The sequence below is a fragment of the Oryzias latipes genome, chromosome 6 (genome assembly GCF_002234675.1).
Source record: "Oryzias latipes chromosome 6, ASM223467v1".
NCBI lineage: Eukaryota > Metazoa > Chordata > Actinopteri > Beloniformes > Adrianichthyidae > Oryzias > Oryzias latipes.
Window position 1 is genome coordinate 3646610 of NC_019864.2, and position 22573 is coordinate 3669182.

Genomic DNA, 22573 nt, shown 5'->3' on the forward strand with positions numbered 1-22573 from the left:
TATAAATGTCTTTTCTGCTCCTCACACAGTACAAAGTGCTGTCCGTGCTGCCTGGATCAGGGATGGGCATCTCCGTGGCAACACCATCCACCCTAAAGGTGAGGGCCGTACACAAGTGCAGCGCTTAGTTCCAGCATTATACATATACACATACATTTGCACTTAATCGATTCACTGTATTAAAGATGAGGTAAACACAGCAATGTTTGTCAGAAAAGAATGCAATCATTGTTCTTTCTTGTTGTGTTACGGAGAAAAGCTGACCCCGTTGCTCTGTGTTCTTTTGCAGCCAATGGTTTTCGGTGCGATGATCCACAGAGATGAGGCCTTTGGTGCCATTTTCTCTCAGTACATGAAGATTGTTTGTCAGGATGCATCCATCAACACAGACACGTAGACTGTCATGCACTGCATTGGTTGTCTCAAATGGGATTGTTGTCGGGCACCAGTCAGAGAATTTAGGATTGTATTTTGTTCGGTGTACTCTGGTAGAATACTTCTCTTTCTTAGTTTTTATGCAAAACTCACTTTTGTTTGCTCATCAACATATCCTCTCATGAACGGCATATTTTTTTAAGGAAAAGTACATTATTTATCACTTATTGAATTGCTGATCATCTAAAGACTTATTTCTTATTTTGAAGCTTCACCAAATGCCTCATTCACAACTGCCCTTAGGGGTCGGCATGCAAAACATAGGTAAACCTGTTCGGGGCACGCAAGCGGCCCACACAAAAATCTAAAAAGGTGGACCACATGGTGAGTCCGTAGAGAAAAGGCGTTCCTGCATATTTTTCTACAGGTATGCTACTGGCCACTGAGGAGACGCAGGCACGTTGAATGGATTCTGATTTCTTTCAACCACTGCAAACCTCGCGGTCTGTGCAGGAGCCTCTTTGCGCTGACTAACATTAGACATTTAGACAATCGGAGTGTAGTTTGTGTTGACATCCTACAGATGTCCTGTGTGCTTTTACACATCACGTGCACACTCCTTTACTAACGACTAGAGTGCAATGTAAGGGCACCGTATCACCTGAACGCCATAAGTGTGTTTAACTTACATTATCCTTACAAATACTTCACAGTACACTTACCACACGCACAACAATGGTACGTTCCATTTTACTGACGTCCCTTAAAGTGGACAACCCAAAAACCCACAGTACCCATACAGGTCCACCCCCCGGTACGGGTACATGTGACTACGACAAAAGTTACTATTTTATCTTATTTTTGTAGGTTTTTTAGCATTAGGTTTACATATTGCAGGGCATTTCTATAGACCTGAAACAGGGTCTTTTCATCAGTAAATCTGGTGTTTTGTTGGTTGATAGTATTTCCCGGTCCTCCGGGCCGTGCATCTGCTCTGTGTTCACACCGTTGGGCCCAGCTGACTGCCGTAAGCCAACACTGAATGTCTGCAGCATCATTCAATTGCAAATAAGTCTTTTTAACAAAACGAGAAGCACAAATAACGGGCGCATTTGCTCGAGTTTTAGTCTGTTTTCAATTGAGATTTGGATCAAAATGATCCATTTGGTGGTGTGTTCACTTTAGACTCTTTGATGACGGAGATGCCTTTGAAACCTGACTCCGTGTTTAGCTGTTCACCTGCAGCTGCACAGCATTTGCATTTCAAAGTGATTTGAAATGGCTGGGGTCGCAGGACCACCCAGATCGCTGGGAAATGTGATTCCCGATGATGTCATCAGTAGTGTCATTTAAGCTGAATTTATGACGGAGCCCACTCTGTCCAGAAAAATGTCTTTTTTACCACTCCAGATGATGAAAACTTAACTAAAGAAGTTAAGAAACACCTGGACAGATAGATCTTATATCTTTAATCTCATATCCTGCAGCACTATAGAGAATGCAGTTCGCCCCTTTTTAATTTTATTTAAAATATTTGTGTTCTGCCTCTGTGTTTCCTGCTTCTGTTTGGTGGACGAACCACTTCCTCCTCATCGTGTACCTGCACGTTTGCAAACCCAGCAAGTGTAAGACAAAGATGCCCTTCAGGTTAAAAACACTGGAGACCATCGCAACGCTTGAAAAGTGTTATTCGCGGGATTCAGGATACGGTTGATGCCTTCAATATTTAAGAAGAGCGTTTCTGATTTCTGAGGATTGTCCGGATTAAGATGAGATCCTAGGGAGTAAAGTGTCATGTTTTTGAATAACAGCCTTTCTTGTCATAACAGTTCATGTTTGCTAACGATTTAGACATTGTAACCTTTAAAAATCTATTTAGACAAGTGTTTGTGAAAAATGAACCACATTTGGACCTGAGAAGCCCTACACTTAATAATATAATCAGGGAGCTACAGAATCCCTGCTAATCCTAATCTATGTATAATCTGCTGTGTTCATTGTGTTTTGGGTTTTGTGTAAATGTTCTTTTTGTTGTCATTTCTGGAATGGCGATGACACTCTAATGCCTTTTGGATCAGTTATTACTCTTTATTTTGTCCTTGTTATTGCTAACATTGTTTTTTAATCCGTCTGATCCAACAATCATTGTCCCGTTTGCAGTTATTCTGACACGTTCGATACATTTTGATTCCCTTTTTTCCTGCTATGTTTGGCACTGTAGAGACATATATACAACAGAAAAGTCACCTTTGAGATGACTTTAAGGTGTGTGTCCTTGTTTCAACAAAGAACATGACGCAAAAGCATTTAAAAGATCGCTACGACAAGAAAAAGAAAAAACATAATAAAAAATAGATAAAATAAAAACCTTTCAGAAAATCAAAATGAAATGTTAAATAATAAACCTGTAAAGTAGGTATTATGGGTCATCCCTGATTGGATGGTTTAAGTTCTGCTTAAGGGCTGATATATCGATCACTGAACTTTTCCAGTGGGCGTGGCCACAAGCCTAAGGTGAACAGACATCCTCTTTCAATCAGTAATCTCCCTTTTCTAGCTTCTTATTTTGTTTTATTTTTTTACCATTTTGATTTCAAGAAATTGCTTTTGTTTTCTGAGGCGTTTCCTTTTTATTGTTTGTTTTCTTCTGGAATTGTGTTACGATTTCTAAAATGTAATTTTGTTTTTTTTAATTACTTGTTTAGCATTTGTTTTAATGGGGTGGTGTTTAGCATGTTTTTGTGTTAAGTGATTCGTTGGTGTGATCTGCACTAGGGGCCCATGGACTCGAGTTAGGTCTGCCCAAAGTTCCTAAGTCACAATTTGGGTGGAGCAAAGGAAAGTAAGTGTCTTTTGGGTCAACTAATGCTCGATCTAATAGAGATTTAACATTAACCCTTGTGCTATCTTAGGCACTTCAACATTGGGAGTTGGGTCATCTGGACCCACTAGACAGTGCTCTGAACCTTTTTTCTTCAATGATTTATGATCTTCACTGGTGTCCATGGATTACATGAAATCTTTCCACCTTTATCCACCTTTGTCATGGTAGGGAGAACACCTCAATGGAAGGGGGGGGTCATCTAAGACAGCACAAGGGTTACCGACTAAACATTTAGAGACTAATGTTTATTTTTGTTGTGAAACCCAAACTTTTTCTTACAAGTACGTAAATGGAAAATTGCTCCTTTGTGAAACCAGCTTCCAGTGTTTTTTTGAGGTGCTGCAGGACTCAGCTCTTTCTGGATTTGGTGACTGTTTGGTACAGTTCACAAACACACAGTAAGGCCCAAAATCATTCTTTTTCTGTTTTAATGGAAAATAATTCTGTTCCTGCAATAAAACCTTTAGTGCATTTTCTGTTTTCTGTGTCATTTCCTGTCCATAAGAAGTCGGCTGATTGATTAAAGTAACTTTAACCTCCTGAGACCTGCGTAGACATGACATTTTGGGTTATATTACAACTTCTGCTTCACTAGGAATCTGTGAAAATGAAATAAAAAGACCCATCAAATGAGTTCAGGCTAAGGATACATTTTTCAGAAGTATGAATGGTTTTGGTCTTGACATCTGCTCTGAAATGGTAGAGATGAGCTCACACCATAGCAGGAGGATTGGGGATTTCTATTAAGCCAGGTTTTGAACAAGCTTCACGCCGGCTCTCATGGCAACTTGGATGCGATAGAGCAGCTACTAAATCTGTATGAATCCCTAAAAGGGTTTCTTCAAGGTGGCTTCTGTAAGAAAGGAAATGATCTTTAATGTACCTCAAAACTAGCAAGTTTAAAACTGCAAATAGGCAGATGAATGTATGATTAGTTTTGCTGTATACAATGAAGAAGCCCCATATCATAATTGAGCCTCGTCCGTGTTTCACAACTGTGTTTTCTTTTCTTGGTACTATTCGTTTTGGTGATCATAGAGCTGCTGCTTTTAAATAGGCTCCAGTTTCTGTCATCTGTCCAGAAAACATTCTCCCAAAAGCTTTGTGGTTTGTCAGACAGTCTCCTCCAAAGGTATTGGAATGGCAAGAAGCCCGCTCCAAACTCTGGCGTTTATCCATGTATGGTCCGAGCTTATCCCTCTAGGATAAAGACATCATCCTTCCAGAGCCTAACCACTTACGACTATGGACTATTTCATGCACATATTTGTGTCACAAATAAATCTTTTTTTGCTTTCCTGAGATCCCTCCTTATTGAAATAGCGTGCAGATTCAATTTTAGAACTGAAAACTGACAATGAAGCAGGCCGTTACTAGATATCAGACCAGAGAACATGGCTCGTATGTTGCAGACATCCAGACTTTGTTTTCGTCAAACAGATGCTATACAGACTAAACCTCCACGTCCATATGAGGTCTAAAGTAATAATTTAAAGTTGCTATGAGTAAATATTTTAAATTTTTTTATTGCTTTTTTTCAGTGAGTCTCTCCTCAATTCCACCCAGACTGGATCTCAGAAGCAAACTCGTGTCACACTAGGGTGAACAACAGGAGTCATCACATCTTTGAAAAGAAAAGGTTTTTCCTGTTCGTCTTTCTGTGGGCTGTGACAGAAAATGAAGCTTCTGCTGCTGAAAGGATTTTCAAGTTACAAGGTTGTATTTTATTTGTGTTTTAAAGAAATGAGGTGTAAAATGTCAAGATTCCTGCAGCTTAACAAAAAGCAATACAAATGAAACTGACCATACAATTGTTAACGTTTTAGTGGACCTTTCAGATCATCTGTTCTAGAAAACAAACAAACAGGTTTTTGGATTTTGGCTAATCTTCTTTAAAAGATCACTTGGGACGCTTTTACCGAAGATTAAAAAAAGATGGACGTGGGACTTTAAATGCTGTTAATTTATGACAGCTGGAGATTAGAGGTTAGAGGTTTTAGGCAGTAAGGGAAGACATCATTTTCAGGTTTCTCCAGTGGGTTATTGATCAACGATTTAAAGGTTTAATCGTTCTGTTAATCTGCCGTACAGCCCCAGAGAGGTAAGTGATGAACAGATAAGGATTTATTGACACTATCAGCATCATGACACACTTCTCTTTTCAGTTATTTGACTGTTCTGTTTGCAGGTCTACTTTTATCAGGCATGTTTGTTCTGCCAGCTCTGAGCAATACAGGTTAATGATCAACCAGTGTGCTGGTGACAGCCACTCATTTGATCATCCACCTTTGCCAGTTTGTCCCGTGCTCCACGGCAGCTCAGACCATGATTCCTGTATGAAGGGAGGTTTTCTTAAAACTGTAAAAAATCAAGACATTTTACCTTCGATCACTTTCTTACAGTTACATTTATATAGAGAAAAACTAACTGATTTACTTACTTGAGTCTTTGATTAATCAGTATAGCGCTTTAATATGTAAGACAAAGTGCTTTTCAGAAAAGAAAAACAGCTTTAGGTTGAATAATTTCAATTCATTATTTGTGTTTCCAGGTTTCTTTTGATGCATTTCTTCCAGGCTGTGTCGCCTCTGACTTGTATAAATAGGCGTGTTTGTTGATGGTTAAACTTCCACATGGCTGCTGGTGTGTTGTCCTCTTATCGCCGTTCTTACAAGCTAGTGTTCGATCTTCTGCCGCTGTCTGAGTCATCTTCCTGATCCCCCATCTTCAACTCCAGTCCACTGTCCAAATCGGCGTCAGCAAAGGCGATCTTTCTCTTGTATGAAGTGCCCTCTTCATCATCTTCTCTGGCATTTGGTTTATTGTCTTCATCCTCACTGTCGTGGTCGTTGTTGTCTGGGATGATGACCACCTCCTCCTTGGCATTCGGGTCGATGTCCTCCTTAAACCACACTGACTTGTAGCCCTCCTCCACGCGCCGCTCCTTGGTCAGGATGGGTTTGACCTCCTTTTCACTGTCGGTCTTGTTGGAGTCTGTGTCACTGGTGTCTTCAGGCAGAAGGTTGTGCAGAGGTGCAGAACTTTTCTTTCCATAGTATTGGTCACGGGCTGGTTGTTCTCCAGCCTTCACACCCAGACCCCCCGCTGGCCCACCGGAGTCCACACCATCCCCGCCCTCATCCATCTGGAAGGCCTCATTGGTGTACTGGATGGCCTCTTTCTGGTCACTCGGGCCTTGTCTCAGCTGGAAGGAAGAAAACCAGATGTTGCGTTGATGATCTCCAGAAACTACTGCACCAGAGTCAAATCTGGTTCTCACGCATACCCCTTGACTTTAAACGTAAAAAATAACTATAATTAAACTTGTCATAAGAACTTTGTTGACTTTATAGAATAAAAATGTAAAATACAGCAACACCATGCTCTTTTTCTGGATACTTATTCATCTTTTTAAACTTACTGAGCTCCTGAACATGCTGGCCTCATAGATTTTCCTCCAGTTGGCTTTTCCCTTTTGCATGCGATGGACTAGAACCCCAATGACCACCAGACACACCAGGAGAAGGGCCCCCAAGGTTGCCCCAAGTGCTGCCATGTCCTCCACTCCGAAGCCTCCTGCAGGGACTGTCAATGCCAGAACAAAAGACCAGTTTGGTGCTCCAGGGTGATCAATATTTACCATAAAATGAGTGTAGTGACAGCAATCTATCTATAAAAGCCACAGATTTGCCACAGTGAGTCACTCTCTCATTGTAAAGCTACATTCACAGCACTCTCAGCAATGCGCGTTAAAGTGACCACTTTCAGAGAAAAATCAATGTAAACGCGCGTATATGCATGATTTGGGCTTCTGCCTTCAAAACTCTTGCATTCATCCGTCGTTATATAAGTCTGTGCAACCATTTCTGAGCTCTACATACAAAGCGCGCACTGAAAGTTAAACCACGTTGAACTTTGACCCATAAGGAACTTGGATTTGATATTGACGCATGGATGGCGTCCTTTTTAATTCACAAAAGTGCAAAAGTACAGCCTTCGGCCCTGGAGAAGATCTCCCCTGCTTCTTCCGACCACGGTCAGAGAACGTATTCCCCCTCCCAGGAAGGAGCGCCCCACAGTTGGAGAACATACAAAGTGAATGACCCTTTATTTATTTAATTATATTTTATAAAGGATAATTTACGTTGTACATGTCTTCCCTCCGAGGATTCTTTCTCAAATATTTCCCAGACAACAGTGCTCAATGATACGACTGGCTGATAGATCCATTTAATGCAGCAGCTGCTGGTTAGTGCTCTGCTGAGGAGGATCAGTTCATTGAAATCACTCAGACTCCACCCTTAGGATGAGGTACAGCACAGAATTCTGCTGGGTGTGGAGACGGAGCATCCACTCACAGAGCAGAAGGCTGGGGGCATTCTGCTTCCATTGTATGTTCTATCTTTGGGAGATTTTCTACTGTTGCCAACAGAGCTGGGCTCAATACTGAGCAGGACTTGAGAGTTGCAGTAACAAACCTGCAACCTCATTTTGAAAGATGTGAAGCACAAAGCACTTTGTGTTTCTTTTTGCACATAGGTTCAATGTTATTGTTCTCATAAAGTGAATGATCCTTTATTTAATTGTTTTGTAGTCTCTAGCAGCAGGAATGTTTAAGATTTGGATATGGTATTAAAGTTGGACATTTTTGGCTTTTTGCGAACGTGGCTTCAGTCCTCAGTCTTCAGTTTGGTTTGCAGTCATATTAGGACAACAGGTTCCCATGTGCACTATCAAAAGTCCTGCTGTTTAAACCGCCGTCACAAAAGGACAGCAACAAGGTTAACGACAAAAACAAAACTTCCACGGCTCCAAAATGTGATTCTTTAAAGTTTTGTTTGCTTGAACTCTATTGGAAACATTTTTGAAGTGACAGACTACAGTTTATCATTTAGATCCCCATGAGCTGTGCTTATCAGAGAGCTGCTCTTCCTGAGGTCCATCATAAGAAACACGTCATACAACAACAATAGTCATAATAAATATCAATGACATTTTTTGGTATTCCCAAATATACATAATATAAACACATAAGATTCACATTTTAAATGTGTAACCCTTGTGCTACAGACATAGAAGGAGATGCAAACATGACTAGAACAATTGCATTAGCTGCGATAATGCAGGTAATGCTGCATGCTGACGCTGTTTGCTAAATGCTGTAACCCTTTTTCTATCCTAGGCACTTTACCATTGGGAGTTGGGTCATCTAGACCCACTAGACAGTGCTCTGAACCTTTTTTCTTCAATGATTTGTGATCTTCACTGGTGTCCATGGATTACATGAAATCTTTCCACCTTTCCACCTTTGTCATGGTAGGGAGAACACGTCAATGTACGGGTGGGTCATAGAATAGCACAAGGGTTAAAAAAAAAAACAGTTCCTGCACCCCGAGTCTTTAAGCTTTAAGTTAGTCACACACTTAAAATGTGTATTTCATTTTAATTTTACTCAGAAATACACCTCATTAAAAAGTGTTCCAAGCTGTCATTGCTCTAAAAGTTGAGATTTTTTTAAGAAAGCTCGTCTCAGCTTTTGGAATCTGATAATGCCTTCTTGTTGCATTTCTGGTGCCATAAAGGAAGCTGTTCTGATACACTTTCACATTTCTTGAGAGCCACCAATAGCAGCCGGAACTTTGACCGTCTGAACTCTGTCCATGAAAGAGGTGATGAGGCTGAAGTTAATCAGCAGAGCAAAGCTCAGTCAGATAAGAGTTTCTGCTGGTCAATTAAAGGGCATGTAATATGCTATTATTAAGCCTTTTACAGTAAACTATATCCATGTGTATGATAATATATTACCTTTGGTACATGAAAGAACACATTTTTATCAAGTATTAGTTATTTTCCTGAGCTCTTTTCCTACCCAGAAAAAAACTACTTGATATCTGAGGCTCCGCCTTTCTCTCCTCGTGGGTGCCGCCCATTTCATGACGTCATACTAGAGTCGACCTCAGCAGCGGGTCTGCGTTTCTCCCACAAAAACAAACAACATCCGAACTTTTGCATAGATGGATGTGCATATTGTGCATTTTAAAGGATAGCGTTTATCCGATCACCGCTAGCTCCATGGAGAAAGGGGGCGTGTGTGTTAGCCTGGGGGCGGTACTGGCAGCGCAGACTCTGCCTGGAAGGGGCTGATCTCACTTTGTGATGTCACAATGTGAGAACCTGCTCATTTTCGTCGGTTAGGAGGGGCTGATGCTCAGAAAGCAGATTATTAGAGGAATACTCAGAAATGCTTGAACGAATGAACAAATTACTGCTTTGAGGTTGTTTTTACACTTGAAAGGTAAAAAAAAAGTGTTTTGCATGGTATAGACCCTTTAACCCTTGTGCTATTCTAGGCACTTTGACATTGGGAGTTGGGTCATCTAGACCCACTAGACCAGGGGTGGCCAACCCTGGCCCTCAAGAGCCTCAAGAGCCTGTTTTCCATCCCCCCCTTGACTGCTTGATGCTGATAACCTAAATCAGGTGTGTTCAGTCAATCAGGATGTGGAATCACTTGAGTCAGCTGATCAGCAGCAAGCTGGTGAGGGAGAGCTGGAAAACCAGCAGGGTTGAGGCTCTTTTTTTTCTTTTTTTTTTTACTTGTTCTGTCCAACAGCTGAGCAAACAGATTAGAGCTGAAGGCTTTTTGTGTTGGACAGGTTTTACTATCACAAAAAGAGGTTATATAGCTTCGAGAAACTAGGGTGTAAATTTGTATAAACCCCTTTTTGTTGTATTATTTTTTACTTATTTGTTACATTTAGTGTGTGTGGGGAGGGAGAGGGTAAGAATGTGAGGGGGGGGGGGTGGAAGAGAGTAAAAGGAAGAAAGGTGAAAAGGTGGGGGATACAAGCACTGATTTGAATAAGTTATTATTTTGAGCTGTAACAATTATACCAGATCTGCTGGAAAGACGAATGTTACATCAAAGGTGAAAATCTGACACTAAGATGAGCGGAAAATATCTGTCCATCAATACACTGTAGGTAAGGAGGAGGGATGAAGCAGACAGGGAGCAGTGTGGCAGTGTGCACGTGGGGGTGGAGATACATGCATGCTGCCGACGTGAACCGTGTGTTCATAAGGGGAACCAGATCCTACACAGCCAGACCAGGAGAGGGGAGGAGAGACCCCCAGGCCAGGAACCCCCCAGGCACCGGACCCAGGCAGCCCGGGACGGGGGGAGGAGGGGATCGCCCACCCACCCAGCCAAGCGCAGAGAATGCCCCCCTACAGGGGCCCCCCCGACGCCCAAAGGCGTAAGCGAACCCGGCGTCTGGCCCCCAGGCCACAGGATAGGAGTGCTTGGCCGTACCAGGCGGCAGCCATGGGGGCCACCGGGCGCCGGACACCGAGACAAGGGCCAGGGACGACACCAGGGCCCCGAGAATCCATGGGCGGCCGACCACCCAACCGGCGCCCCTGCCCCCGCGAGCCAGCCCCGGCACCCGGCCCGAGAATCCCAGAGATCGCCGCGCACCCACAGCCACCCCCCATAACCCTACCCTCTACAACCCTCCTCCCCCGCCATATTAAGGTAGTTTATTAGGGTTGAGGCTCTTGAGGACCAGGGTTAGCCACCACTGCACTAGACAGTGCTCTGAACTTTTTTTCGTCAATGATTTGTGATCTGCACTGGTGTCCATGGATTACATGAAATGTTTCCACCTTTATCAACCTTTGTCATGGTAGGGAGAACATGTCAATGGTCATCTTGATCCCATAGGATAGCACAAGGGTTAAATGAAAATGAAACTGACATTACTTAATCAGGAATGAGGAAGGGTCACACACTTGTTAAACTGGGGCTGCTGGCTGAAATTGTCGTTCCGGTGTTGATGATGCCTCCCGTGGTTGTCGGTATGTCTGTAGTGCTCTGAGGCAAAGCGCTGGTGGTGATACCTGGGAGAAATATCTTGGTTTTATGTTGTTGTTTCCGGGTGTTTTACTCGGAACAAAAACTGCATTTTCAACCTTATGAGTTTGGAAATAAATAACGGACTCAAATGGGCCCAGAAGCATGGTTTCATATCAATTGTTAATGAACAGAAACTAGTTTGTTCAAAGAAGGCCATGAGTGCAGACCAGAGGGAATGCAGCATGAAAATCGAACTGAAAAAGTTCACTGATGGAATGAAAACTGACATGTAGAGGTGATGTATCTTGGCTGATATTGATGCCATTGGTGTACATGGAGAGAGGACATGAAAAATATATATTTTTTCAGTACATCACTGTGGATTTTGTCATTTTTATATTTCCATATTTCCATGAAGTGTACAGACCCCTTACCTGCTTTTACCTCCACAACCAGCTGGGCCGTAGCTGTTTCATCATTGGATGTGTCTTTTGCCACAACCTAAGAATCCAAAAATTGAATTAGATAAGTGATAAATCCCAGCTAGGTTTATGGTGTTCTATTTTTCTTAACCTTACAGTCAAACGAAAGGTGTCATCTGTCAGATCATTGACCAGGAACAAGAATCCATTGATGATAACAAAGTCCTCGCTTTCTTCAAATGAATACGTGATGTGAGGATTTATACCCTGTGAAGTACAAATAATATTTATAGAATCGACAAAAAAAGACAGAAAAATCCAAGCATTGAAGAAACCACAAATCAAGTCTGACCAATAGCTGAGCCTCCTGACACTAAACACTGTTATCCGTTTGACTCTTTGATGACCTCAGGTAGGAAGAGTGTCTAAAAATTCTACTCAGGTCAGAGTAGCTTTACCTTGAAACAACATTACTCAGATAAAAGTAAAAGGTAGTTATCCAAATAAATAATCCAGTAAGAGACAAAAACATACTATTAAAAATAATGAAATCAAGGATTAAGTAACAGTTTAGAAATATATACATTTAGTTAATTATTGTGTAAATTGTAATATTTTTTCAGATAATGAAAATAAAATGAAAATTGATTTAACAGAAAAGTAGCATCCCCTTGTTTACAGCCTATGCGGTGACAACAAGGCTTTCATTTGTGATACACAACAATACTATTTGTCTTTCTGTCTGTCAGTTCATTCATCTATCGATCCGTTAATCCATCCATCCATCTGTCTGTCCGTGTATCCGTTTATCCATCCATTCATCCATATTACCATGCGTCATAATTTAGCATGAGGCCAATAATCAATATCTAGTTTTTAAAATATACTTTTCTTTTGTTACAGATGTTGGATCGGGTCCTTTCTTTTTTCCAGTTATAATGAAATTAGGGGGTAATAATAATTTATTGTTATGAATCTTCATACTTTTGTGCCTCTCTAGAATAAAAGAAACACATTTTACCGAGATGAAAAAGTTAAAAAAAGAATGAATAAGAGTAAGAGTGTAAGGGTTCTGTGGTTTAGTTTGGTTTTTCCATTGAGTTTTTCCAGGTTAATCACGGTCCACAGCTGTCATCATTTAGTTAGTTACCCACAGTCCATTGAAGTGTCTGGTTTTCTGCTTTGTCTTCTGTTTTTCCATGAGTTTTGTGAGGTTTGAGTTTCTTTTCTGCCATCAAGCCTGGTCTCCTGTATTTTGGGTTGTAGACCATTTTTTTTATTCTTATACTTTTCAAGCAAAAGTAAAACGCATGGTGTAGTAAAATCGATTTTACAAAAGGTTACTCAATTAAATGTAACTATGTAAATGTAACTACTTGTAACCCACCTCTGTTTATTAACCCTAGACTTTTATTATCACTTTCTCAAAATAAATATTGGAAAAGGAATAGGGTTTGTTTTTTGGTTTTTAGGCGACACCTAAGAAACTTACAAGTAAAGAAGTAAAATGTTTGTGCACTTTTTAAAATAATCTTCTTTTTTTCAGATTTGGGTCTCATTTTCCTGTCAAGAAAGTACTACAGTTCATAAAATGCACTATTTATAAAAAAACAAAATGCTAAATGATTTATTCTGTATGATTTCTTCAGAAAAACTAAGTTTTACCTCCAAGACAGCATAGTCTTCATCTGTGGCCAGGATCCGTAGAGCCCTTTTGTCGTCCTGTAGGTCTAGTGCCACTGAGCCCATTGATGTGATGAGACCTTCATAAAGAGGCCTTTGAAACTGTGGTAGATGCAGGCTCTTCTCCTGAACACGAATCCCCACCTGGGTGGTGGCGAACTGATCCACGTTAATCTTCTGAGCAGCCTTTGGTAGAAGGAATGTTGTGTCAAAAGATGAAGTGGTAAAGGTTCTTCTGACAATTCCAAAATAAGTGAGAAGTTTGTTTTTTCCCTCACCAGAACTACCAGGTTAATTTCTCCGAGTACGTCAGCTGGCCTCAACATTGTGATGTCACCTGTGCTTGGGTTGATTGCAAACAGACCCTCGTCATTCCCTGAAAAACAGACGACCAGTCAGGAAGCAACACTTGGTTTCTGTGATAGTAAAAGGCACTTTTTATTTATACGCTGCTTACCACTCAGGAATGTGTATGTTATCTCCTCATTTATTCCAGTGTCTCCATCAATGGCGTGTACCGGTCCTGGTTTCAGAGATAACGCTCCAGTCTGAGGAGAATGTTTGAGCTCTTTTAAGTCCACTTCAGAGAGAGCTTGTTGGGTTTGCTAACAGCTGCTTTAACCTCTTTATCAGACGGAGGGAATGTCTTCATCTTTCAAAGTTCTCCTCTGTCTTTCAGTTCCTCCCTGTAGGGGTCTGCCTCCTTATCCTATTCTCTTCCGTCACACCCTCATGCCCTCCATCTCTACATCCATGTACATCATCTTCCTCTATTCCTCTTTCCTGTAGCTTAGCACTTTTTCCCCAACATCATCACTCCTCCTCTTAACGCGTCTAAACCATCTGCTTCCATGCATTTATCTTCAGAACATCTACCAAGGTCTGTTCCTCTGATGGACTCTTTTCCATGTGCAAAGTTGAGAGAATTAACCCTGTAAAGCCCACTACATAAAAAAATGGACAGAAAATTCAGACTTTTTTGTTATTGAGATTTTTTAAATATCTTTAAACCCTTTTAAAGCAATCCATAAAAAAATACAATATATTTTATGAGATGTAGATAATATCAGGTCCGTCGGTTGATTTGGTAAGGTTTTGTTCCCGACAATCTTAGTTTAAGATGTAAAAACATTGCCATGATTGTTGAGGAAAAAAACACCCTATTTATCAACTGTCTCACATTTGATCCACACATTTTTAAGATGCCATAATTGTATTATAAAGAGTTAATTATCAACAAATTCACCTTTTTTTTTTCAATACAGCAAGTAGTCATTTAATTTTTTTTTTACAATACATTAGGTATTCTCACCAGTTTTGACAATTAGCTAAACTTTTTCCTGCCTAAAGTGTTTTTGAGAGTTCACTGAGGCAGCAATCTTGAAATGAGCAGGAAAAGCCCTTCTACTGCCCCTAGTGGAATAATAAAGAACCACAGGACGGAAAACATGGACCAAGTTGTTTATGAGTTTTTAAGGAAAAGTTGGATCCTGCTGATGAGATTGGGGTCTCAAAAATGGGTATAACACATATCCTAGTGGTATTAGTGGTTCTATAGGGTCAAATTTTCTCTTTAGGCTCGATCATTTGTGATGTTAAAATACGAACACTCATGGTGAGAAAACATGAAATCAAGTATCAGTGTTTACTCTTTCCTTCAGGTCACCTACCTGTTGTTCATTCAGGTTAACCGTTCCAGTGTATCCTGCACTTTCACAAATCACAGCTCCCCCCACTTCATACTTTGTGCATGGTTGAAACCAGGGGGGTCTGTTATCTCCATCAGATATGCTGATCTGTATGGTTGCGGTGGCACTGAATGAAGGCCCGACAGGTGCAGAGGCAAGTGGTGTGTCCTAAAATACAATGTTTAAGAAAACACAAAAATCTTTTTCCCAGAACTGAAAGAAAAGATAAAGTGATCCTCAGATAGTACTCACCTGAACTACCAGCTTCAGCTGGTATTCTCTGACTTTTTCATAGTTGAGAGTTGCATCCACCATTATTGCTGGAATTGTAGGGGATTGTAGTTTAAATGCACTCTAAAAAAAAAAAAAAAAAACGAACAAGGATTATATGTTACTGTTAAATTCGGAATGTATTCAGAAGTCATATTTTTATGGATTGAAACAAATTTGCAGGCATTTGCAATGCTTCACTGATTGCGTCATGTCTGCCGAGTCCAACAAAGACAATCGATGTTTCTCTAAAACCGTCAGAGAAAAGCAAACATCCAGTGATGAAGGGAGTCGTACAGGTTCAGATGTGAGGGTGTAGTAGAGCTGAGGGTGCTGGTCGAGGTCTGTGGCAGCAAAGCGACCAATGGTAAAGCCTATGGGAGACAGCTAAAAAGAGAAAGATGTGTGAGGCAGATTTCAATGCATCCCATTAAAGGTTTCTAATGGTTTGTGTCTTCATCCTCCTCCTACCTCATCGACGTCAGCAAGATACAGATTCTGGTCAAAGACTGGAGGGTTGTCATTCACATTTTCCACAAGGACAACGAAGGTAAGAGGGAGCTTCAAAAAACACAAGACATGTCATCCCTTAATGCCTTAGTCACATACGCTTGTACAGGGGTGACGCGTACAGGTTGTCGTGTGTGTGTGTGTGGTAAGTGATAATGTAAGCTACACACACTAATAACGTAAGGGTGATGCTGTTGTACAGTGTCCTTTCAACACACTCTAGTTGTCAGTGAGGTGCGAGTGCCGGCTCCTGACTCAACGTGCACAAAGGTGATGCGTAGTATCTATAGGATGGCCGTAGGATGACCACACAAACAACAGTCTGATGTCTTAATGTCTACCAGTCAGCCTGGGCTGCAAGCATGTAACATGCGTACAAGGAGCGTGCGCTTAGCACATGAGCAGCGCATCATTTGGGGGGGCGGTTGAAAGTCTGAACGACTTGCCTGCGCCTCACCTACTTCTTCCCTACTTTGGCCTCATGTGTTAGAAAAGGCACAATATGCCTGTAAAAACACAAGCTATGAATAAAGAAGATTGAAAATGTCTGAACAGAAAAGATATACGTGTAAAACACTGTTAAGAAAAACACGTTTTTTGAACAACCTTTGCAGTTGTTTGAGTTCAGGTGAAGCGTTTCTCATATAGACTTGTGTTGCTTCTGTTGTCATTTCATGTCTTTTGCCATCTCGTTTAAAGGGCCTATGCAAAATCAACTTTTGGAGCTTCTAAATGTATTATAATGTTAATTCCTCATAGAAAACAACCCCAAAGTGGTATTTTGATCTATTCACACATCTCTGAGCACCCTCCCAATCCACAAAAACGAGAAAAAGCATTATGACATCAGAAAGTGAGGAACCGTCCGTTCCAGGAAGAGTCTGTGCTGCCAGCACCGCCCCCAGAATAACGCACACACTTTCTACGCTGAGCTGGAGGTGATCGGCTAAGCCCTTTCCTTTATTATACACAATATGCACATCCATCTTTGTTCGGATATTGTTTGTTTTGGTGGGAGAGATGCAGACATGCTGCCAAGAACAACTCTAGGTTGATGTCATGAAATGGAGCAAAAGGCGGTGCCTCAGAGATCGAGTTGATGAGCTGCTAAAAATAACTCCTATTTCATAGAAAATGTGTTCTTTAGTGTGCCAAAGGATGTATTATCAAAAATATGGATATAGAAAGGCTTAAGAAAAGTATGATATCGATCCTTTAAAATAAACCTTTTTGTCAGTATTTTATGAGCTTCTTTCAGATCTCCATACAAGTTATATATTGTGTGAGTGACTGGGTGAATGGGTCAGTGACCGGAAAGCGCTTTGGGCCTTGTAGGTAGAAAAGTGCGATATAAGTATACGCCATTTACCACATAAACAGGGCAGCTATGTCATGCTTAGTAGATGGTGAACATCATATTGAATATGCAAAAGAGACTTAATGTAGAGTTTTAATTGTTTAATTGCTGCACAAACTATGGATCATGATAGTTGATGCTTGATTTTGTTTCATTCATCCAGTTGAGGTCGTCTGTGAAGATTGTGCGCATTCGTTTGTTTTGTTTTTAGTTGTGTTCTTGGTTTTGGTCATGTTCTGTTTGATAGATAATAATTCACAACCCTCTTGGTTAAATGTCCTCAATGTATTTAAAGTGTCTGGTTTTCAGTTCTTCCTTGTCACGTCGTCTGCTCTGTCATATTTTTGTTTCTCCACGAGTTATTTTATTGTTTAGGCTTATTTACTGATGTTTGAGTCTCTGCCACCAATCCTCCTGCATATTGGGCCCTACACCTCCAGTTTCTGGTATGGTCTTGTTGAGTCATGGCGTCTGGACTTTCACTGCTCATCAGTCTAAAAAGGGCCTGCATGGCTTGAACTCATCCCCACTCAGACTGATGAACCCACATGGAAGAGGGATGAAACGTTTCAAGAAAGAAAATTTTGGGTCCAAATGTCATGATTAAACTGCAATACAGTTATGCTAAATATTTTCAGTGACTTTTTTAAACTTTTTAAAATGTTTTCACCTGAAATAAAATGCAGTTTTGCATGGTATTCCGAAGATTTGCGTTATGTTAATTAACAGTGTAGCCTGGGATTTCACCTTTCAGGTTCTGACGTTTTTTCATCTCATTAGATGCTAATTTTATTAATTTTATTTTATCTTATCTTATTTTTTTTAATTTCATATCTTTGAATGGTTATTAAAAAGTATTTTTCTTATCACGGATTAATTTGAATAATACAGTTTTAAACTAAAAGACAACAAGATTTCTGAATTAACTATACAGTGGGGCAAAATTCATTTAGTCAGGAAACGATTGTTACAGTTCTCCCACTTAAAAAGATGAGAGGCCTGTAATGTTCATCGTAGGTAAACCTCAACTATGAGAGACAAAATGAGGAAGAAAATCCAGATAATCACATTGTCTGATTTGTAAAGATTTCATTTGTAAATCATGGTGGAAAATAAGTATTTGGTCACCTCCAAACAAGCAAGATTTCTGGCTCTGACAGACCTGTAACTTCTTCTGTATTAATGGCTCCTGTTTATACTGGTTGTCTATATAAAAGACACCTGTCCACAACCTCAAACAGTCACACTCCAAACTCCACTATGGTGACCAAAGAGCTGTCTAAGGACACCAGAAACCAGATTGTAGACCTGCACCAGGCTGGAAGACTGAATCTGCAACAGGTAAGCAGCTTGATGTGAAGAAATCAACTGTGAGAGCAATTTTTAGGAAATGGAAGACATTCAAGACCACTGATAATCTCCCTCCATCTGGGGATTCCCCCAAGATCTCACCCCATGGGGTCACAATGATCACAAGAACATTGAGCAAAAATCCCAGAACCACACGGGAGACCTAGAGAATGACCTGTGGAGAGGTGGGACCAAAGTAACAAAGGCTACCATCAGTAACACACTACACCACCAGGGACTCAAACCATGCAGTGCCAGACGTGTCCCCCTGCTAAAGCCAGTACATGTGCAGGCCTGTCTACAGTCTGCTAGAGAGCATTTGGAGGATCCAGAAAAGGATTGGGAGAATGTCCCATGGTCAGATGAAACCAAAATAGAACTTTTTGGAAAGAAATCTACTTTTTGTGTTTGGAGGAGGAGGAATGCTGAGCTGTATCCAAAGAACACCATAGCTACTGTATAAATGGGGGTGGAAGCATCATGCTTCGGGGCTTTTTTTCAGCAACGCAACCAGGACGACTGATCCGTGTAAAGGAAGGAATGAATGGGGCAGTGCATCGTTAGATTTTGAGTAAAAAAACTCTTTCCATCAGCTAGGGCATTGAAGATGAAACGTGGCTGGGTCTTTCAGCATGACAACCATCCCAAACACGTAATGAAGGACAGGCTTCCTAAGAAGCATTTGCAGATCCTGGAGAGGCCTAGCCAGTCTCCAGATCTCAGCCCGTAGAAAATCTTTGGAGGGAGTTGAAATTCTGTGTTACCCAGCAACAGCCCTTAACATCACTGCTCTAGAGGAGATCTGCATGGAGGAATGGGCCAAAACATCACCGCTCTAGAGGAGATCTGCATGGAGGAATGGGCCAAAACATCACCGCTCTAGAGGAGATCTGCATGGAGGAATTGAGCAAAACATCACTGCTGTAGAGGAGATCTGCATGGAGGAATGGACCAAAACATCACTGCTCTAGAGGAGATCTGCATGGAGGAATGGACCAAAACATCACCGCTCTAGAGGAGATCTGCATGGAGGAATGGGCCAAAACATCACCGCTCTAGAGGAGATCTGCATGGAGGAATGGGCCAAAATATCAGCAACAGTTTGTGAAAACCTCTTGAAGACTTACAGAAAACGTTTGACAGCTGTCTTGCCATCAAAGGGCATATAACAAAGGATTGAATTGATTTTTTGCTTTTGACCAAATACTTATTTTCCACTATAATTTATAATTACATTTTTTAAAAATCAGAAAATGTAATTTATGGATTTTTATACATATGATGAAAGTTACAGACCTCCCTCATCTTTTTAAGTGGGAGAACTTGCACAATTAGTGGCTGACTAGATACTTTTTTGCCCCACTGTTAATGGTATTACTTGTGATTATGCAAGTGTAAATAAGCTGATTGCGGTCGCTGAAGATGCTGAAGCTAATTGCAATAAATACAAAAGCAATTTGCCTGACACCAAAGTCATTGAAGTAGTGGAAGTTTGCTTAAGAAAAATGTTTGATAACTAAAAACTTTTGCTAAAAACTGTGAAGGAATCTGCTTAATGCTAGGTACAAGTTTCAAAGTAGCTTAAATAATAATAAAATGCCCAAAATAGCTGAAAATGCAAAATTAAAGGTTTATGGATAATTAGAAAAACTGGAAGAATGTCTAAAATAGCCAAAACAGCTAGCATATTGTTAAAATAACAGTTCAGCAGCAAATCATCTTAAAAAACAACTAGAACACACAAAAAACATTAACCTAGTAAAAGGGTTAAATTCATGTCTAGATAAAACAGCTAGCATATTGCAAATAAAATAGCTAAATGCCAAATTAGTTAAATGAGCTTGCACAATGCTCGTGCAAATTTGCTTGAAAACCCGCAGAAAAAATGTAACATGTAATTTGTGTTCTTACTTAAGCTAAGCTGTGCTTTTTCCCATGTATTGATAATATAAAATAGTCCGAGTTCTGATTTAAAACTTTATTTTAGAGCTTATTATGATTGAGTAGCTGGGAAACACATTTGCTTTATGGAGTCTTACCGAAAGACCTGTGTTTGTCTGTGTGCATGAAATCTGGACCGCATAGTTCTTCACCGTCTGAAAAAAACAATCAAAAAAAATTGACACATTGACTTTTTACTCAGTGTATGAGTTTGGAGCTTCACTTCAGTCATATAGAAACAGTACCTCATAGTCCAGGACTCTGACAGCTCTCAACTGGTTCCCATCAAGTCTAAACGGGTTATCTGGGTTTGCAGGAGGTGGCGCAAAGTCAAGTGTCACATCTGGCTGGACAGTGATTGTTAGCACAACATCGTCCACTTTGTTGTTTTCTGGAAATGGAATGCTAAAAGGAGCTGAGCAAACTGTTGGGAGAGAAGACATTATCTCTGTCACAGACTCATCTTTCCTTTTGTCCCGACAGAGAAAATCCAGTGAAAAGTCCTCTCAAAGGACCATGTTTTCTAGTCATGATGCAACTCATGAGATAATTAATGACAAGAATGATGTTTTTATTGTTGTAATTCACAGCACAGCTTCCTTGTAATTATTCAATTGTTTGCAACGTGGCATTGCTATGATTTAAAATCCTGAAATCTTTGACAGTAGTAAAACTTTTTTTATGATGTTTTTCTTTGATGGTAGTTGGTTTTTGTAGCTAAGACAAGCTGCTAACTTATGGGAATACCCTGGTTCATGGTATCTCAGGTTAAAGCAAACTCTTCACACAGCTGCATATGGCTTTTACATGAAAAGAGCTTTAGAAAAGTGTCGCTCAATCCAAAACATTTTCACTTAATGAAAAGAAGCAGGCCAAAAAAACAAAACAAAGAAAATCTAAGATGCATTGAGTGAGTTTGTGAAGGGATAACTACTTTTCCACTTGTTTATATAAGGTCTATATGCAACCAAACAGCTTCCAGAGGTCTGTCATTTGGAAAATTCACCCAAAAGGAGTCCTCACAAGTGACATTTGGAACGTTTATTAGAACATGATGAAAAAAAAGCGTAATTCTACTTCTGTGCATTGGGGGTTGGTGCTATCAGATGCGTTTAGTTCATCTGTTTTATTTGCAATGGAAGAAATCAAACATAACTTGTTTTTTAACAAGAGGCAGGAAATCAACCTTTTACTGATCTACCAAGTCCTCCTGGCACATCAAAGTTATGATCATCTGTTAGATCTTTCAAAAGTAAAGGGAACAACATCCGCCATCATTTGTTGATGCTTTGGCAGAACAAATGACATAAAGAGGCTGAAGAAACTGATAATCAAACAACAGATGTGAACAACGTTGCACAAAAGCAGCTTCCTATAGCATCTACCATTCCTATAGACGTTAATAATCCTGTTAGTTGCTGAACTGTCACAGCCTTTTTCCCCAACTGTTCAGCTAATATAATTTCCTAAAAACTAAACAGTATAAACAATATCGTTTGAATCAACACGTAGAGAGGAGCAGCCACATCTTTAGGAGAAGTGTATCTTGCAGTTCCCTTGAGGCTCCTATGGTCACCTCAAGAGACATTAGACATTGTTATGTGTGTGGTAAGTGTATTGAGAAGTATTTATAAGAAGTTCCACGCACTTCTGACGTACAGGTGAAGCTGTTGTACGGTGCCATTACGCCACACTCAAGTCATAAGTGTGAGAACTGACTCCTTACTGACCGCTTATGTAAACCACACGCCCATCCAAACTACGATGCTTCATCCACCCATAACGGCGGCGATGACTAAGGCTTTACTCCTTCTAGCTTTCAGCAGAACACGAGCTCTTTTAGCTCAATTAATCCACAGATGTTTTTTTAGAAAGCTCCTTCACTTTCCAACCTTTTTTTACTCAACAGTTCTGGTGCAGATGCCTGAAGTCAGTCTTTATCGTGTTGCTATTACATTTTTTCTATAAAAATGAACATGAAAAAAATCTTACATCTTTTTTTTTTTGTCACTTACACACCATTTATTGCAAAATACATCAGTAGGTTTCTAAACAACGAAACAGAGTTTCAGGAAAGGCAAAATAAACTGAACTTACTATCAACTGCTTCAGTGGATTTAAACTGAAAAATCAAGAACCACAAACTGAAGGCCGTGAGCAAAGCGAAGCGAGGAGAAGTGTTGTCCATGTCTGTTCTGTGATCCAGTGTGTTTGCGCTCTGCTTCCGTGATCATGTTA

General features: G+C 40.4%; 2 protein-coding genes across 4 annotated transcripts in view; one reads left to right on the forward strand and one right to left on the reverse strand.

The window, feature by feature from the left end:
- Positions 1-2754, forward strand: part of LOC101172882 (GRAM domain-containing protein 4) — a 41494-nt gene extending 38740 nt beyond the window's left edge. For both annotated transcript variants that reach the window (XM_004086264.4, XM_020701572.2), the window contains exons 18-19: positions 30-98; positions 290-2754. In XM_004086264.4, the coding sequence (XP_004086312.1) occupies positions 30-98; positions 290-397 (177 nt within the window). In that variant the 3' untranslated portion in view covers positions 398-2754. The remainder of the gene's footprint in view (positions 1-29; positions 99-289) is intronic.
- A 2206-nt stretch (positions 2755-4960) lies between these two features.
- On the reverse strand, positions 4961-22573 carry LOC101172638 (cadherin-related family member 5). 2 transcript variants are annotated; one of them, XM_023955479.1, is made up of 15 exons: positions 22433-22573; positions 20581-20759; positions 20434-20490; positions 15649-15738; positions 15475-15564; positions 15160-15261; positions 14890-15075; positions 13677-13767; positions 13498-13595; positions 13202-13405; positions 11693-11803; positions 11549-11615; positions 11051-11158; positions 6681-6844; positions 4961-6464 (listed from the first exon to the last, which is right to left on the reverse strand). In XM_023955479.1, the coding sequence occupies exons 1-15, from the start codon at positions 22521-22523 to the stop codon at positions 5928-5930; spliced, it is 2175 nt and encodes a 724-aa protein (XP_023811247.1). In that variant the 5' UTR covers positions 22524-22573; the 3' UTR covers positions 4961-5927. The 2 variants fall into 2 exon arrangements, with proteins under 2 accessions (XP_023811247.1, XP_023811248.1); XM_023955480.1 differs by lacking the exon at positions 11051-11158.

Excerpts from the sequence above, each read along its gene's own strand:
- LOC101172638 (XM_023955479.1), bottom strand. The coding sequence starts at position 22,523 with ATGGACAACACTTCTCCTCGCTTCGCTTTGCTCACGGCCTTCAGTTTG. Across the intron at positions 20,760-22,432 it reads ATCCACTGAAGCAGTTGATA|TTTGCTCAGCTCCTTTTAGC; the intron begins GTAAGTTCAGTT and ends CTCTCCCAACAG. Across the intron at positions 11,159-11,548 it reads GGTTGTGGAGGTAAAAGCAG|GTATCACCACCAGCGCTTTG; the intron begins GTAAGGGGTCTG and ends TATTTCTCCCAG.